Here is a 19,323-nt window from a genome sequence, read left to right on the forward strand (position 1 = left end):
TGGAGATAGGCGTTCGCTTTCGATTATGCCCCTCCACGGCTCTTAAGCTTGGAGAAAAGACGGCTGAGGGGAGATATGATAGAGGTCTATAAAATAATGAGCGGAGTCGAACGGGTAGACGTGAATCATTTTGTTTACTTTTTCCAAAAATACTAGGGGGCATGCGATGAAGCTACAAAGTAGTAAATTTAAAACGAATCGGAGAAAATGTTTCTTCACTCAACGTGTGATTAAACTCTGGAATTCATTGCCAGAGAATGTGGTAAAGGCGGTTAGCTTAGCGGGGTTTAAAAAAATGTTTGGCCGGCTTCCTAAAGGAAAAGTCCATAAACCATTATTAAACTGGACTTGGGGACAATCCATTATTTCTGGTATAAGCAGTATAAAATGTTTTGTAATTATTTGGGATCTTGCCAGGTATTTGTGACCTGGATTTGCCACTGCTGGAAACAGGATGCTGGGCTTGATGGACCTTTGGTCTGTCCCAGTGTGGCAATACTTATGTACTTATGTAGCTACCTAGGGGTCTTTCTAAGAGGTAGTTGATTAAAGGTCCTACGCCAGGGAAAGTGGAAGGGATCGATGGGAGGCTTGCAGTCACTCCAGATGGGCCATCTTCTCTTCCCCCTCCTCTTTTCTTCCTCTCCCCAACCATAACTTCTGAATAGGAGGAAATAATCTGAGGGTAGATTATGGGGGAGTTTGAAGATCCTCAGAGATTGTGTTGCAGGGACGCCTTGGAAAGCAGAGGATGTGCAGGAAGCATTTATTTTAATTTACTGTAAAAACCTACATTTTGCCTTTTTACTTTTCAAATTACAACAGGAATAAAATATGTAACAGTTTAAATATATTAAATATACAATAATTACAAGAAAAATATAATACAAACAATACAAAATAAACAAAACCTACACAAACAAACAGTAGCTTTCTAGCACATATATGCCGAAGAATAGCTTAGTGGTTAGTGCAGTGGACTTTGATCATGGGGAAGTGGGTTCAATTCACACTACAGCTCCTTGTGACTCTGGGCAAGTCACTTAACCCTCCATTTCCCCAGGTACAAATAAGTACCTGTATATACTATGCAAAATATTTTGAATGTAGTTGCAAAAACCACAGAAAGGCGGTAAATCATTTCCTATTTCCTTCCCTTTTGATTTCTCTGAACAGCCAAATTTTCAGAACGCATGGAAACTGTAAACAACTAAGGATGCTATAGGGGAGAGGAACAGGCTACTGTTCCATCAGAGTGGTGATGCTGGTGGATATCTTTCCACTTTGTCTGCAATAGTATCGGCATGGTCTCCTGTTTCAGGACTGAGATTGGAGTGCTGGCCATTTTGTGCACCTTGCACAGTGTGCTACATGCCCTGACCTCTCCAAGACTGCTCCATGACTGCTCATGTTCTTCGGTCTGCAGGACTTTCAACATCTATCACACCAGTGAAGGGAATATCAAGAAGAGTGTTTGGGGGGGGGGGGGGGCTCCTGCTGATTTCTCCTAGAGTTGTGAATTGGAGACACTAGGCCTTTAGTACAATGGATCAGGGTTCTAAAACTGGACTCTTCCTGAGAAAAGTCCACCTCCTCAAGGACAGGCCTGAGAACCTGGAGAGGTCTGTAGGGAAGTAAATCCTAAGTGCGATGAAGAGCAGTATCTATTCTTCAGGGTTCTCAGCAGGTCCCCCTAACTGAGGATTAAGTGGTACAGGACAACCAGAGATTACCCCTGGAAAGGGACAGAATCTACAGTGGACCTTCTGTGCTGAAAGGACCTTTTGCCCTTCTTGATTTCTCAAGCCTTAGAGGTGCTGGGATAGTGGAGGTTCTTGCAGAGAAAGAGAAAAAGCCTCCAGGGTAACTACCTTTGAGGGGTATTTAAAAGCGTGTGAAGGCCTTCCATCTTTAGAAGGCTGCTTTGGAATAGGTAAGCAAGAGTGAAATACCCCAGACACACCAGCTTGAAGGTAGGTAAGGCAACGAGTAAGCCTTATCTTATTCCTAGATAGGAGAGAAAGAAATTAATGGATCGAAAGTGAATGCCCTGGCTGGTATCAATGGTATTATGGGACCAGAGACTGACTGGATTCAATGACTTTTGGAAAGAGGCAGGGTAATAGCAGCAGGAACGTCTATAACTAGAATCAGATAGATGCTTCATATAATGTGATATCAGGGCATCAGTGCAGAATACGACCAAATTGGTTACAGCTACAGCCTGCTTACATCTATGAAATTGGAGATTCTTCATCAGGGGAATCATGGTAGTGCGAGTCAAAAAAGGGGATGTGAAAATGGGTGGGACATGGGCAGATCGGGGCATTCCTTTAAGTTACGCACGTAGTTATAGAATAAGAGGGGTCGTCACCTAATTTAGGCACAAACTGTTCTATAACGTTAATGCATATCAGTTCAGTTGGAAGTAGCAGATAAGTGGAACTAGAATTTTGGAATAACGGTTCTCATCCCACTATTAGTGTATATGATATATTTATATACACTTTTGATACTTTGTACCCCTGATGCAGCCTGAGGGCGAAACGTGGCCACGTCGGGTATTGTTCCAATAAATGCATTTGATTCCAATTCTGACCTGGAAGCAAACAGAAGCAGATCAATCAAGATGTAGTGTACAGCTTTATTCTAAAAAAAAAGCATGAAACAGGGACCAGATTAGATGTCTTCAGCCTGCTAAGTGGATTGAGCTAGTTTTGGAGGAACACATTATGCTGGTTTTTTTTGCTCCGTTGTGAACCTGTTTCGTTTTCAAGCCCGTGACGCAACCCTAGTGGGTGAAACACAGTCTGTGTCGGGCGTTTTTTTAGAATAAAGTTGTACACTACACCTTGATTGATCTGCTTCTGTTTGCTTCCACGTTGGATTTTGCGGATCATCTGCCTTCTTGTTTTCTTGGGCCAATTCTGACTTGGACATTCTTTTGAAAATGCCCCTCCGTGTTTATAGATTAGCACTAAGTGCAGTTACACCCATAACTGCAAATTGCTTCCACTTAACACCATTTAAGGGTCATTACTGGAAGTTAAAGCCAATTAGTGCCTACTTAAACAATTAAGTTAGGCGCTATTCTATAACTTGGGCTTACAATTTTGCGCACTAGTTGCAAAATTTGGTGCCCATGTTTATAGAATTAGAGGATGGTCCCCCATCTTACATAGAAAATACACATCTAGGTTAAAAAAAAATTCCCTATCATCTTTTACACCAGTTCAGAAGCACGTACAGATTTTTTAAAAAAAGTGATCATTTAGGCCAATTCTACTTAATCTCACAAGGTTCATTTCTGTCTTGAAACCCCCTCCCCCCCACATACACATTATTGCAGCCTCATTACTTAATTGGTGACATATATATTTGGCGGACTTGTGAAATGGGCTGGTTACACGAGAAAGTACCAGCACTCACACGTGGATGATACGTGAATCACCACGTCTACATGGAAGATGCCAGGTCAATAACAAAATGGCTGCACCAGATCCCTGTGCTGGAAAATACATAGGTCTGAACAACCCAAACACAGAAACTGGGATTTAAATTAGTTCATGCTAAACTGGGGGAAACTATATATATATATAATACTGAACAGCCCACAGTTGACTGTTGAAATATATAAATGTAAACAAAATTAATTAAATTTCATAATTAAATTTCGAAGTGCTCATAACTACTGAGAGACTGTTACCGATCAACAAGATCACTTATATCACTCTCTCTCCATGCTGTAATCATTGCACTAACGATACAAGACAGCATTTTCACATCCAAGATGCTAGAAATCAATCCTTTACTAGACCTTTTGGCCTACATCAGGAGTCTAAAGAACAAGTACAAAGCACTGCTTACAAGACTAACAGAAGGTATCAGTGGCACATATTTACTTGGTTCAAATCCTATTTGAGTGGAGTGGAGGAGTGGCCTATTGGTTAGGGTGGTGGACTTTGCTCCTGAGGAACTGAGTTCAATTCCCACTTCAGGCACAGGCAGCTCCTTGTGACTCTGGGCAAGTCACTTAACCCTCCATTGCCCCATGTAAGTTGCATTGAGCCTTCCATGAGTGGGAAAGCATGGGGTACAAATGTAACAAAAATAAAAAAAATTGTCAGATAAACAACAATCACTGTTCAGAAACAGCACATCATTTCCTTGGGTACTGAACTGTGGGGTGCCACAGGGATCCATATTGTCTTCCATTTCATTTAATATCTACCTGAAGCCTCTAGCTTTGGTCAACAAAATTCTACATCTATGCTGATGATGTGCAACTACTCATACCCGTTGACCAAGATCTACCCACAGCTCTGAGTAAACTGACTGCCTGCCTAATTGCAACTCAGGAATGGGCAAACAACAACAAACTTTGCCTGAACCCAAATAAAACATAGATTTTTTTGGGATACCAAATACAAGTGGAGAAATACCCGACTTCAAAATACCTATGAACTCCCCCTAAAATCACAGGTTAGCAATCTTGGGATACTGCTAGACTCATCACCCAATCTGATCCCGCAAATTCAAACAACTTTTAAACACTGTCTCTATCACCTACAGCAGCTATGAAATCTCTCTCCATATATTGAAAAACCGAGTCTGACCACAGTAGTCTATGCTATGATAACATCACGACTAGACTACTGCAATGTCCTGTACACTGGTCAAACCAAAAGGAGTTTGTACCAGCTCCAGCTAATTCAGAATGGTGCAGCAGGACTGATAGGCTACAATAGGCGTGACCACATCACACCCTTCCTTCAAAAACTACACTGGTTACCAGTACCTTACAGGGCTAAATTTAAAACTCTCTGTTTGATTTTCAAGGTCCTCAGACAAAATAGGCCAGAGTACTTAAAGACTAAGTTAGCCCTTTACATACCTTTAAGACCTCTAAGGTCCTCTCAAGGATCATCAGTATCATCAAAAGAAATTGTAACATGTGATACCCCCAGTGAGCCTTCTCAGGAGTAGCCCCCACACTTTGGAATTTTCTCCCAGAGGAGCTACGAGTAACTCGAGACTACCTCTATTTCAGGAAGCAGGTGAAAGCCTAGCTCTTCTCTCAAGTCTTTAATATGTGGGGTGACTGACTGTACACTCATTCTGCACTTAGACTAGCTTGCGACACACACTGTAACTTAGATCAGTTCCTTATCTCTTGCTTAACTATACAAAGAACTTGCCTTGAGTTTAGCCAACCATCAAATTATCCCAACTGACTCTGTACCGACCGTGCACCTTGTTCCCATCATATATCTGCTCTTGGTCCCTGAGCTATATGGAAGGCCATATTGTAGAAAATCTTTAGCATCATATCTATGTTAGTTGAATATTCTAATGCATGTTTATTAGGTTTGCCATTAGTATTATGCTAACATTGTATTATAGCTCTGCTATTTGAATTCCAGTGCTGTTAAATGTATATATTTTTTATACTGTTTCACGATAGTTTTCAAGTTTACCTCATTTATTGTATTTAGTTTATTCTTGGTTATTTTACTATTGTTATGCTATTAACAAAATTGTAAATTTTATGTTAAATTGTACCTGCTGTACACCGCCTTGGGTGAATCTGTTCACAAAGGCGGTTAATAAATCCCAATAAAAATAAAAAAACAAATAAATAAATAAATAAGAACCAAAACATATAAAATCCACACTCACTGTTCAGTTATACATCAACACATCCACTTATGAATTCTCAATCCTAAAATCTCACCACACATACCTTTAATCACAGAAAAATGTATACCATATGTTTTTCGTTATTATATATTGCCCTTTAGTTTCCCGTTGTTTTCCTTCCAATGTTTCAATGTTCTTTTCCATTGATATACTCCTTAACGATACTTAGATTTTGTCTCGTATAACTCTTCACAATGTAATCCATAACCGAATTGTAACAAACTGTATTTCCATCATTCATAATGTATTGTAAGCCACACTGAGCCCGCAAAAAGGTGGGAAAATGTGGGATACAAATGCAATAAATAAATAAATAAATAAATAAATGTCAGAATCACAAACAAACCAAAAATGTATAACAAATGTATATTAGCTTGAACAGTACACATATAAATATGAATAACAATCAAAATATCAAAATAACAATTATATTAGTGCTTTGTATTTGTTCTTTAGACTCCTGATGCAGGCATGGCCCGTGTCGAGCCTAGCATAAACCTTCAATAATGGATTGATTTTTGTGCACCTTGAATGTGAAAATTTTGTCCTTTTCCTGATAGAGATCCATGGAGGATTGTTTTCTGGGGGGTTTTTTTTCCCCCGTAATCATTGCACTTCCATATACCAATTCCTTTTCAAAAAAAGATTTCAAAATTTTCAAATATTTGTATCGGTGTAAAACATGAAAAACGAAATGTACTGAATTGAGCGTGTCCTGGCCTGGATGTCTCAATTCTCATCTCTATGATGTATCTAAAACTGGGTTTCATATGTTTGTATTATATTTATCCTGATGTTTTTACCTACGGTTTCCTTCAGTTCTTCTAAGGACTTGTCAATCCTGGATAGATCCTTCTGTTTCACTTCAGCCAAGTCCAAATACCCTAGAGACAGAGATTCATTTTCATACTAATATTCAGCAAGCTTGGGAATTGGATACAGTGGCTGTACCTTAAGCTTATAAGATGAAATTGTCAGCGGGAAATGACCCTATACTTTCAGAGAGACATAAAAAGTCTTCCACATTTGTGACCCGCTGAGCGAAAAGATACCAAAAGCGGGTTATTTACACTTATTAATACTACAAGATAGAGGAATATCAATTGCATAATCCTACAAAATTTCAGCCTCGGGTATGGACTAATGACGTCTTCAAAAAATGAGAAACGTTTATAAATAAAAACAAAAGTAGTTTTTTTTTTTTTGAAAATTGCATTTGAAATATATCAAACTTAAAACATCGATATCTCTGTAATCCATAGGAAGTTATGGAAAAAACATTTTTCTACTGACTCTATAGCAGCGGCGTAGCCAGACTGGTTATTTTGGGTGGGCCTTCCAAACCACCCCTGTCCTGCAAATCTCTCCCTCTCCTTCCACACATATTTTTGAAATTAGGTGGGGTACAGTTTTTGAAACAATGATGATTTCCACACAGTCGACAAATCAAACCAAAGAAGTGGAGAAAGCCAACCAAAATGTTCAGGATGACCAAAGTTTATTCTTCAAAATAAATGCTGATAGAATAACCCAACACGGGCTATGTTTCGACAAACACAGTCTTCGTCAGGGGTATCTTTCAAATCAAAGCCAAAACATAGTACCGTGTTGAGTCATCCTTTAATAAGGGGTCCTTTTACTAAGGTGCGCTGAAAAATGGGCTGTCTAGTACAGGCGCATGTTTTGGGTGCACGCATATCCATTTTCAGTGCGCCTGTAAAAAAGGCCTTTTTAAATTTTTTGAACAAAAATGGACGTGAGGCAAAATAAAAATTGGCACGCGCCCATTTTGGGTCTGAGACCTTACCGCCACCCATTGATTTAGCGGTAAGGTCTCATGCAGTAACCGTGCGGTAATCATCTATGCGTGCAGAATGACAATTACCGCCCGGCTTCCACTGAAGGTGCAGGACGGTACTCACGTCACTATCTTTTATGATTAATTTGGTTCATGCTGTTTTTTACTGTACTTTGGAAGATTCATGATTTCAGACTTTCGTACATTTGTCATCTCGACTTGTAAAGAACATTGTGTAGCCCCTGACGCAGTCCAGTTGGGTGAAACACGGCCAATGTCGGGCTGATTTGAATATTTGGTTGTCATTTAATAAAATCATTTTTTTTATTGATCTGCTTTTTTGTCCTTCTATTTTTTGAAGAGCCTGATTCTGTTCTCACTCTTCTGTTCCTGTTGTCAGCAATCCTTGTCTAGGGTTGGTAGAGATCAAAAGCTTGGAGCCTCTATGTCTGGCTTCCTTTGTTCTTAGAGAGCCTGCTCCCAGATGGAACAAAAGGTATGTTAATCAGGAGTAATTGAGAAACAAAAGGGCTATGGGCCTCTGAGCACCATTTGGTCCATTTTGCCATCCTCCATGATCCCTGAGGGAGGGGTGAGTTCTCAGAGGTCAGAAGCTGGTTTAATATTACTCTATATTAATTGTAAGTATGTCCAGCCATCCTGATACCGGTTAAATAGTTTTAAATATCGGCTGGACTCTCCCTAATTGTAGAAATTTGCATGCCCAACCAGGGGCGTATCTGGCCTCCGGCGGTAGGGGGGGGCCAGAGCCAGAGGGAGGGGGCAGACGTCAGACTCCGAACTGGATTCAGATGCTTTCAACTCCAGCATGTTGGCCACGGTGGAGGAAGAATTTGCAAGTTGTCACCACGGGTTGGCTGGCGGGGGTTGGGGTCCCCCGCCAGCCGAAGAAATATTTTTAAAGGCGCAGGAGGAAGCGGACGCAAAAGTAAGAAACGGCAGCGGGGGAGGGCTGGCGGCGGGAGGGGGCCAGGGCGAAATCTGTGGGGGCCCAGGCCCCTGTGGCCCCACGCATACGCCCCTGTGCTGTGCCCAACTTCATGCTTAGTGCTCAAAGTTACACGGACAAGTAATAAAATAATATCAGTTGTGTACGTGACTTAATGACATAATTAAATGCTAATTGGGCTTAACAATCAATAATTGGCACTAATTACTTAGTAACTTCTAAGCTCAAATTCTGTAGCATAAAATTGCAAGGGGGTGTGGTCCTGGGTGGAGCAAGGGCAGGTCATGGGCGTGCCTAGCACTTATTCATGCGGTTTATTATACATGCAGATAGATGCACGCATTATACCAGTCGTTTGGTTGGCAGAATTGCTGATATAGACTTTGCGCTGAGTGCTAAGCTATACACGCCCGTTTTAATAAATTCCAATTAGCACCAAAAATGGCTTCTTAAGATCCCAATTATCGGCGCTAATTGGCTCGTTATTCAATTACATTGCATGTGCAATTTTTACCGTCCTTTACAGAATTTAGGGGATAGCGGATACTGCTAATCTGAATATGAGCTTTTATTTAAGCCCCCAGTTCAGTCCCCTTCATTCACCTGCCTTGCATTATGGCCCCCCTTTTCAGCTCCAGCCCCGTTCTCTCACCTACCCTACTTTTCAGCCCCAGACCCATTCTGCCCCTGCCACAGGCATGGCCCCATTCTCCCTCCTGCCCCATTCTCAGACCCTAGCTCCAGCCCCATTCTCCCATCTGAGCCCCCCTAACCCAGTCACTTCACTGGCTTCCTATCCATTTCCGCATACAGTTCAAACTCCTCTTATTGATCTATAAGTGCATTCACTCTGTAGCTCCTCAGTACCTCTCCACTCTCATCTCTCCCTACATTCTTCCCCGTAACTCCATTCACTGGGTAAATCTCTCTTCTCTGCACCCTTCTCCTCCACTGCTAACTCCAGACTCCGTTCCTTTTATCTTGCTGCACCATATGCCTGGAATAGACTTCCTGAGCCGGTATGTCAAGCTCCATCTCTGTCTTCAAATCTAAGCTAAAAGCCCACCTTTTTGATACTGCTTTTAACTCCTAACCCTTATTCACTTGTTCAGAACCCTTATTTTATCATCCTCACTTTAATATTCCCTTATCTCTTATTTGTCCTGTTTGTGTGTCCTCATTAGACTGTAAGCTCTGTCGAGCAGGGACTGTCTTTTCATGTTCAAGTGTACAGCGCTGCATACGTCTAGTAGCGCTATAGAAATGATAAGTAGCAGTAGTAGTAATAGTAGTCCCCTTCTCCCATCTGAGCCCCCCGATCCAGTCCCCATCTGCCTACCCTCGGCTCCCTCAACAGCCCCTTTCTCTCTACCGCTTGACCCCCTGCATTTTAAGCATCTCTCGATCAGCAGCGCAACACCTCACATCTGCCTGTAAAAGTGGAGTGGAGGAGTGGCCTAGTGGTTAAAGCACTAGTCTTGTAATCCAGAGGTGACCAGTTCAAATCCCACTGCTGCTCCTTGTGATCCTGGGCAAGTCACTTAACTCTCCATTGCCTCAGGTACAAACTTAGATTGTGAGCCCTCCTCAGACAGAGAAATATCCAGCGTACCTGAATGTAACTCACCTTGAGCTACTACTGAAAAAGGTGTGAGCAAAATCCAAATAAATAAATACAGAATTATTCCCACTGCATATTGATTTCCACATAACTTTTATCTGAGAGTTGGCACAGAGGGCCAGCCCTACCAATCAAAGACTGTGTTTTTTGCATACGCCTCCACTGTTCATCCCCTACTGACCTGCAGATAAGATTCTGCAGCAAGTCTCTCTGCATATCCCTCCACAGACACCACTCCCCATCACCACACCGACATGCACAGCCACCTTCTTTACCCCTTTTATCAGGAGTGGCCACCCTCCTTACTCCTTCACATCCGGCTCTATTTAGGAAACCATCATGCAGGCTGTTTCTCTGGAGGTTGAAATCCTCAGTGTGGGTCAATTTTTTCTTTCCAGGAATCTCTTGTAGTTTTTTTTTTTTAACTTTCTACCACTGCTAAAATGTGACGGCCTGAAGACTGAATTTAGTTTCCCTGGTACACAGTTTTACTTCTCCTTTCAAGATGATTGTGTCATACTTACACTTTATCATGATTGGGAGAGAGACGAAAAGCCACAGGAGTGAGATCCCCAACAGGAAACAGATGAGGAGGAACTTATAACTGCAACCCTTTCTTCCTGGAGAATGATTCCTGGAAATATCTGAAATCAAGAAGTAGAGAAAATATCTAGAAAAGCGCAGAAATATCTGAGGGTGATCCAAAGTCTTTTTACTGTGTGATATAATCAGATAGAAAGGGTAGAAACTCCTAAGAATCATCTTAAGTTTTTGTTTCGGTGGAATGTGTAACAGTGGTATTTATTCTCTACAGGGTAGTGGCGTAGCCAAGGGTGGGCCCAGGCCCGCCCACTTTGGGCACAGGCCCACCCAGTAGCAGCATACCTATGATGTGGCTGGCGGGGCCAAGCCCCACCAGCTGAAAACTCCCAATAACTGTCCCTCTTGCATACCTTGTAAATTGCAGATTTTTGCCTGCAGTGAGCAGCAATTGGTACATACTGCTCGCACTGGCCCCACAGCCTTCCCTCTGATATATTCCTGCCTAGGTGGAAACAGGAAGTTGCATCAGAGGGAAGGCTATGGGGCCAACGTGAGCAGTGTGTATTAGTTGCTGCTTGCTGCAGGTGAAAATCTGCTATTTAAAAGGTATGAGGGGAGGGGGGATGTTTGAGAGACCATATGGCATGCAGGCAAGAGAGGGAGAGACCAAATCACTTGTGGGACAAGGCACAGTTCTTCTGCCCACCTATCTTGGGCCCAGGCCCACCCAAAATTGGGTGTCTGGCTACATCCCTGCTACAGGGTGTAATAAAGGAGTAGAGGAGTGGCCTAGTGCTTAGCACACTGGTCTTGCAATCCAGAGTTGGCTGGTTCAAATCCCACTGCTGCTCCTTGTGATCTTGGGCAAGTCACTTAACCCTCCATTACCTCAGGTACAAACTTAGATTGTGAGCCCTTCTGGGACAGAGAAATATCCAGAGTACCTGAATGTAACTCACCTTGAGCTACTACTGAAAAAGGTGTGAGCAAAATCCAAATAAATAAATAAAGGAACAAAAGGGTTAAACAGATACATAGGAATAGGGTTACCATACATCCAGACTTCAATGGACATGTCCTCTTTTTGAGGACATGTCCGAGGGGCTTTGGCCGCCCACCCGTTTGTCTGGATTTCTGGGCAGGTGAGCAGCGCCGTGGGTCTCCCCTTCCCTCCCCTTCCCTTACTTACTATCTGTCCCGCACCACCCTTGGGGGTTTAAATTTGTAATTTACCTCCGTCCCAGCGGCGGCCATGTCATTTCAAAGCCCTGCCTGTCTCTCTTCTTCCCTCCCTTTGTGACGTGAGTTCGTTCCGCAGAGTCCTGCCTTCTGACATCATTTCCTTGAGGGCAGGACTCTGAGGGAACGAACTCACGAAGGGAGTGAGTTCGTTCCCTCAGAGTCCCGCCCTCAAGGAAATGATGTCAGAAGGCGGGACTCTGCGGAACGAACTCACGTCACGAAGGGAGGGAAGAATAGAGACAGGCATGGCGGGCTTTGAAATGACGCGGCCACCGCTGGGACGGAGGTAAATTAAAGATTTAAACCCCCAAGGGCGGCGTGGGGCAGATAGTAAGTAAGGGGAGGGAAGGGGAGACCCATGGCGTCGCTCGCCCAGATGGATGGAGGCAGGAGCAGGGGAGAGGAGAATCATGCTGGGTATGGATGGAGGAGGGCAGGGGACAGAAGAGAATTGCTGGATATGCATGGAGGGCAGGGGAGAGGAGGGTTGCTGGACATGGGTGGATAGAGGGGATGGCAGGGGAGAGAGGAGGGTTGCTGGACATGGGTGGATAGAGGGCAGGGCAGGGGAGAGAGGAGGGTTGCTGGACATGGAGGTCAGGGGAGAGGAGATTTGCTGGACATAGGTGGATGGAGGGGAGAGTAGAGTTGCTGGACATGGGTGGGTGGCTAGAGGGGAGAGGAGGGTTGCTGGACATGGGTGGCTAGAGGGGAGAGGAGGGTTGCTGGACATGGATGGAGGGGAGATCAGAGGAGAGGAGATTTGCTGGACATAGGTGGATGGAGGGGAGAGTAGAGTTGCTGGACATGGGTGGCTAGAGGGGAGAGAAGGGTTGCTGGACATGGGTGGATGGAGGGCAGGAGAGACAAGAGGGTTGCTGGACATGGGTGGATTTAGGGCAGGGGAGAGAAGAGGGTTGCTGGACATGGATGGATGGAGGACAGGGGAGAGTGGAGGGTTGCTGGACATGGATGGAGGGGAGGGGAGGGAAGACAGGAAGGAGATGCACATGGATAAAGGGGAGAAATTCTGGACATGCATGGAGGGGAGGGAAGACAGAGGAAGGAGATGCACATGGATGGAGGGGAAGGGAGAGAGAAGAAATGCTGGACATGGATGGAGGTGAGGGAAGAGAGAGGAGAGATGAGATGAGGGAAAAGGGAGAAAACCTGCACATCGATGGAGAAAATAGGCAGAAGCTGGATCCACTGGACAGCCAAGTCTGCAGAGGACCCAGCTTTTACTTACGGATGTAAGGCAAGAAATGAAGAAGAAAGGAGGAAAGTAAAGAAATAAATGGAAAGGAAGCCCTGGAAACGGAGTTAAGAGGACAGATAGCAGCAGAATCAGGTAATGGGCCAGCATGAACAGAAAAACAAAGTCACCAGACAACAAAGGCAGAAAAAATCATTTTATTTTCATTATAGCGTTTGGAATCAGGTGCTCAACGTTAAAGGTTTATGTTTATTTACTTATTTATAGCATTTTATCCCACATTAAACATGAATTAGATTGGAACCTGGGAGCATGGTGGAGAAGAGAAAAAGGAGATGCTGGGGGGGGGGGGGGGGGGGCGCCAACTGATAGTCTGCAGGGGGGCACCAGAGACCCTAGGACCGGCCCTGTATCTGCCCTGGTGGTCTAGTGACCTCTTTGGGGCAGGAAAGAGCCCCCTCTTTCCTGCCCGGAGTGCTGCCTGTCCTTGCCCTGCATCCTTCTCAGTCTCGGCTCGGGATTCAAAATGTCCGCTGAAAGTTGAAGCGGCCTTGCGAGACTCCAACTCTTGGTGGCCATTTTGAATCCCGAGCAGAGAATGAGAAGGATGCAGGGCAAGGCAGTGCTTCGGGCAGGAAAGAGGGGGTTCTTTCCTGCCCCGAAGAGGTCACTAGACCACCAGGGCAGTAGACAGTAAGTAAGGGGAGGGGAGGGGAATATGTAACAAGGGGTGGGGCGAGGATGTGAAAGGGGCGGGGTGTGGGCGGGACAGAGGCGTGGTGAGGATGCGAAAGGGGCGGGTGTGGGCGGGACAGGGGCGGGACATGTGTCCTCTTTTTAAGAGGACAAAATATGGTAACCCTACAAAGGAACCTCTGGTGGTGGTGGGGAAGGAGAGAGAGAGCTCATGTGTGTGTTGAGGACACAGAATCACAAGAAAGGCAGCAACAGAAATATTACATTGGGACCTAGAACACCAATACACTACTGGTGAAACAGAACAAACAGGTTAGCTATAGATCCTTGCACAGAAACTACATGCTAGCTGAATCCCTCACCTTAATCTTAATCTTACTCACAGAACAGATAAACCCTCACCACAAACATAAGGGACCACAAATTAGAAATGGAAATATGCAGACAAAAATTGGACTGGAAACTCAAAGAAGCTGGATTCTGCCTTAAATGCAACACTGCAGAAGTAGGAAGAGAAACAGAAGGATATCAGAGAAGCACACTCTCCAACACTGAGAAAGAAAACCAAAGGCTTCCCATGAAACAAAAGAAAGAAAAACTTTGCAGTAATCCCGGGGGAGACTTGAGAAACAGTACTTACGTCTCCCTCCGACATTCACGGCAACAGAATCTGACAAAGTGAGACAGATAGAGATTGCGTTTGTGTGATCCCAAGTGTCTTTTTAAAAAGCATTTCTTGCCGATAGTAGCTAGCATCTACCACTGGCGTTGTCAGCTGTTTAACACACTTATCACTCGGCTTGTGGAATGATATTCTTACAGACATAGCTGGACCGTGCAAGGTTTTGGTTCCAGTTTTCGCATTTCTTCTACTTTTGCATACAAAGACCCATGGCACAGGCTAAGGTTGCCAACTAGATTCCGATTCTCCTGACAGGGTTGATCCAGTCCTGTGCTTACCCCATTGCATGCAGGGGCTTGTGGTTCTGATTTCCCCACTGGATTCCCTATCGCCGATCCTCTTCAACCTAAGGATGACCCCACTAGCCAAGTCCTTAACCAACCAAGGCCTTAACCCCTTCATCTATGCAGACGATGTCACAATATACATCCCTTACAAACATGATCTGACAGAAATCACCAACAAAATCAAGCTCAGCTTGAACATGATGAACTCATGGGAAATGCATTTCAACTAAAACGCAATGCAGAAAAAAACACACTGTCTCATCCTCTCATCCCATTACAATGCAGACAACCCCACAAATATAAACACCCCAGATTACACCCTCCCTATCTCAGACAGCCTGAAAATCCTCGGCGTTACAATCAACCGAAACCTTACACTAGAGAGCCAAGTGAAATCTACAACAAAGAAAATGTTCCACTCAATGTGGAAACTCAAACGCGTGAAACCATTCTTCCCGAGGGCAACATTTCACAACCTGATACAATCATTGGTATTAAGCCATGTAGCTACTGCAACAGAATTTATGTGGGATGCAAAGAACAAATCATAAAGAAACTTCAGACCGCTCAAAACACGGCAGCCAGACTTATATTTGGAAAAACGTGATTTGAAAGCGCAAAACCCCTCTGTGAAAAACTGCACTGACTACCAATCAAAGAACGTATTGCTTTCAAAATCTGCACCCTGGTTCATAAAATTATCTACGGTGAAGCCTCGGGATACATGACAGACCTCATAGACCTACCAACCAGAAACACATCTGGATCCACACGAACATATCTAAATCTCCACTACCCAAGCTGCAAAGGACTCAAATACAAATCAACTTATGCATCCAGTTTTTCCTACATAAGCACACAACTGTGGAACGCATTACCAAAAGCCGTGAAAACAACTTAGGACTACCTAAACTTCCGGAAATCACTAAAAACCAACCTGTTCAAAAAGGCATACCCTACCGACCCAATTTAAATGCCTGGACTCTGCAACACAACGAAACCAAAGCACGCAATGGGCATAACATAACTCTTCCACTCTATGATTCTCCAATGTGTCTGTTCTACACAAACCTTATCCTACCACAACATCACTTTGTATTTGTTCATACTGGAGTTGGCGAACGCCTCTCCGGTACTATGTAAGCCACTTTGAGCCTGCAAGTAGGTGGGAAAATGTGGGATACAAATGTAACAAATAAATAAATAAATAAGAAAAACGAGGCTACAAGTTCCTGCATGCATTGGGGGAAGCCCAGGACTGGATCAACCCTGTCGGGCGAATCTGGATCCAGTTAGCAACCCTAACAAAGACACATGCTAAAACATGGCTGTGTCGGGTCTATGAGTGAACAACATACACTGTCACACTGCTCCTGGAGCAGTTAGTCTCCTTGGCAGCTTCTGCTCCAGTTCTGTTTCTTGCAAACAATTAGAACAGAAAAACTGGTTTAGGAGCGAGGCTCATTACTGTCATGGTGCGTGCAAAAGTAAAAGTAAAAAGGTAGTGAGAAAAGAACCACGGACACCAGAGATCAGGAAAAATAAACTTGATGCTTCAAGGTTTATTGATCCTCACAGACATTGGCAGTTGCTGCAATCACTATGCATTACTCAACGTTACTGAGAATTACTTTTCTCCTTGACCCTGACAAGGCACTTTCCTCAAGTTTTTAGGCCACACATTACAAGACATTATCACCGAAACAGAAGCACGGACTGTGTTGGGTCCAGCTGACACATGTGACTCTTTCAGGAGAAAAACCTTTTGGATGATTATTGATTTCTGCTCTTTTTTTTTGTTTTTTTGGAACATTCCTCCATCTTGTTAGTTGTTTGCCTGATTTCTGTGGAAGGACTTCCCTGCCCTTTTTTTTTGTTTTGTTTTTGGTTGTAAAAGAAACACATGCTTGCTGTGTACACCAAAAGTTTTGTGACACACTGGTTGAGAACCACTGCTCTAAGATGAATTGGAATTTGATTCCACTCTCTTGGATATGATACAGACATTTAAATACTTGAAAGGCATTAATATACAAAAACAAATCTTTTTCAGAGACACCAAAGTGGTGGAAGGTGAGGACATGAATTGAGGTTGCAGGTTATAGACTTAGGCGTAACAACAGGAAATACTTTTTAACACAGAGGATGGTGGATGCCTGGAATACCCTCCTGGTGGAGGTAGCTGAGACAGAAACAGAAACAGTGAGAGAATTAAAAAAATACATGGGATACACCCAGAGGATCCCTACAGAGAAACAGGATGGAATCAAAGCCAAACTTAATAACTTTAGCACTTTAAAAAGGACATGGGGGAGGGGTGTAGGCTGATACAGCTCTGGCTGCCTTGTTGAGAAGACTAGAGGGACCGTACAGGCTTTTATCTGCCGTCATTTCCTACGTTATGATGTTACTAGACTTTGAGCCCGTAAAAATGGGCTATTATAGGAAGGGGGGGTTGAAAGGCCCGCCCCCACCGCCGAGTTCGCCGCTGCCCCTCCCCCTCCGAGTTCGCGCCCCCCCACCGAGCCGTCACCACCCACCTTCCACCCGGCCGGGCCCTCGCTCCGCTATTGAAACAGCGAGGGTCCGGGAACGCAGCACTGAGCTCTGCTGAGCTGCCGACGTCGGCCTTCGTTCTTCTTCTCTGCCTGTCCCGCCCTCGTGTGACGTAACGTCGTCGAGGGCGGGACAGAGGCAGAGAAGAAGAAGGAAGGGCGATGTCGGCAGCTCAGCAGAGCTCAGTGCTGCGTTCCCGGACCCTCGCTGTTTCAATAGCGGAGCGAGGGCCCGACCGGGTAGAAGGTGGGTGGCGGCGGCGACTCAGGTGGGGGGAGCGTTAGACGGCGGTGTCCCTCCCTCAGCATTAATGCGCAGTACAGACCCTCTGTGTTCCGCCCCCCGTCATCACGTATTGACGTGGGGGCGGGGCAGAGAAGGTCTCTACTGCGCATTTGCGAGTGAGTACGGTCACTCGCCGTTTATATGTTTGATGTTACATTCTTTAATAAGGTGTACGTATTCACACCAGCTCAATGGCTGCTGTAAGCAATCTCGTCTAAAATACAGTGTCTGAAAGAAAGTAAGCCCCCTACACTTTCTGCAATAACAACCGCAAACTTCTACCAAATTAATTAAAAATTTTATCTGCACAAAGTGACGTCTATTTCAAACAATGTTGTGTGGTTTCATACAAATCCATCTTAACGTTGCTGAGATGTCAAATTTTAAATAAAACTCCCCAAAAGTTAGCATTTCAAACACAGTTAATGTCAACCTGAATAGTCTGAATGTTTAAATCTGAACTTTTAGCGTTGTATCCTTTTTCAACTCTGAGTATTTTAATTAAAACTCAATTTTCTTTTGACATTTATTTTGTTTATCAACGTGCAATGACATCACAAATTATGTCAGCGAGTAAGTAATTAAGTCATGTCGGAAACTGAGATCTGTGACAGCAGTTTGTAAAAATTAAAAATCTCTTAAACAGGACGAGGGATTCCTATGTAGTTTGGCGTCAGTGAGGCAAATAGATGTCACTTTGTGCACGTAAATTTTTTAATTAATTCAATGAGGTTGTTTGAGGAGTGGCCTAGTGGTTAGAGCACTGGTCTTACAATCCAGCGGTAGCGGGTTCAAATCCCACTGCTGCTCCTTGTGATCTTGGGCAAGTCACTTAACCCTCCATTGCCTCAGGTACAAACTTTGATTGTGAGCCCTCCTAGGACAGAGAAATATCCAGAGTACCTGAATATAACTCACCTTGAGCTACTACTGAAAAAGGTGTGAGCAAAATCTAAATAAATAAAATGGGGTTTTTTTCTGGACACAGTGTATAGGCCCGTTTTTTTAATCTATTATGTTAATATTCTACAGAGAAATGCAGGTGCCTGCTTGTCCTTAGAGAATGGACTTGAAGACGCCCCTTTATTGAATTACTAGTCTCCAAGCATCTTATTTTGCAATACAGGAAGAAATTGTTATACTAAGAGAGTTTCTTGAATCTGAGAACTGCAGGGAGGGGAAGGATACAGGCAGTAAACAGAGCAGAGGAACAAGTGTTGCCATTAGCTAAGAGAGAGAGAGAGAGAGAGAGGACAAAAAAATTGTTATCTTTTGAAAAGGAGAATGTACTTTACCTGCCTTCCCCTCTTTGGCTTTGGCCTGATAAAGCTGGTCAGAGTTCACATACATAGCGTTAGCCATAATCTCTCCCCAGGCTCGGGCTCTTCTCAGTCTGAAGCTCTGAATCTTCTTCTCTCAGAGCTCCTCCTGTCTTAAATGTGACCACTACCCTCTCAATGGTCTCAGACTAAGATTCCAATAAAGGAACTGGCTGAGGTCTTGAACTGCTAACCCTAGGGTTTTGAGGAAATTGGAACAGAAACTCACTACCTCCCACCAGTGAGTAAGCATTGGCTGGTTCCCTGTCACTTCTTCCCAAAGACACTTCATGATGTCATGGAGAAATTTTGTCATGTTTAAATGCATGATGAATTCTCTTCCACCATCCAAATCAAACCAATGGTTTTCTGGAGGATTATTTGTAACCTTTGACCTGTGGGAAAATC

The 19,323-nt window shown here is 43.9% G+C and overlaps 2 protein-coding genes across 3 annotated transcripts in view; one reads left to right on the forward strand and one right to left on the reverse strand.

The window, feature by feature from the left end:
• LOC115466296 (C-type lectin domain family 17, member A-like) overlaps positions 1-19,070 on the reverse strand; it is a 28,117-nt gene extending 9,047 nt beyond the window's left edge. The window contains exons 1-3 of one of the 2 annotated variants that reach the window (XM_030197460.1): positions 18,892-19,070; positions 10,614-10,733; positions 6,504-6,584 (exon numbers count right to left, since the gene is read on the reverse strand). In XM_030197460.1, the coding sequence (XP_030053320.1) occupies positions 6,504-6,584; positions 10,614-10,733; positions 18,892-18,958 (268 nt within the window). In that variant the 5' untranslated portion in view covers positions 18,959-19,070. Of the gene's footprint in view, positions 1-6,503; positions 6,585-10,270; positions 10,340-10,613; positions 10,734-18,891 lie in introns of those variants that run through there. The other variant, XM_030197461.1, reaches the window with a different exon arrangement.
• LOC115464350 overlaps positions 1-19,323 on the forward strand; it is a 120,526-nt gene that overhangs the window by 68,937 nt on the left and 32,266 nt on the right. The window lies entirely within an intron of this gene.

The sequence above is a fragment of the Microcaecilia unicolor genome, chromosome 3 (genome assembly GCF_901765095.1).
Source record: "Microcaecilia unicolor chromosome 3, aMicUni1.1, whole genome shotgun sequence".
Taxonomy (NCBI): Eukaryota; Metazoa; Chordata; class Amphibia; order Gymnophiona; family Siphonopidae; genus Microcaecilia; species Microcaecilia unicolor.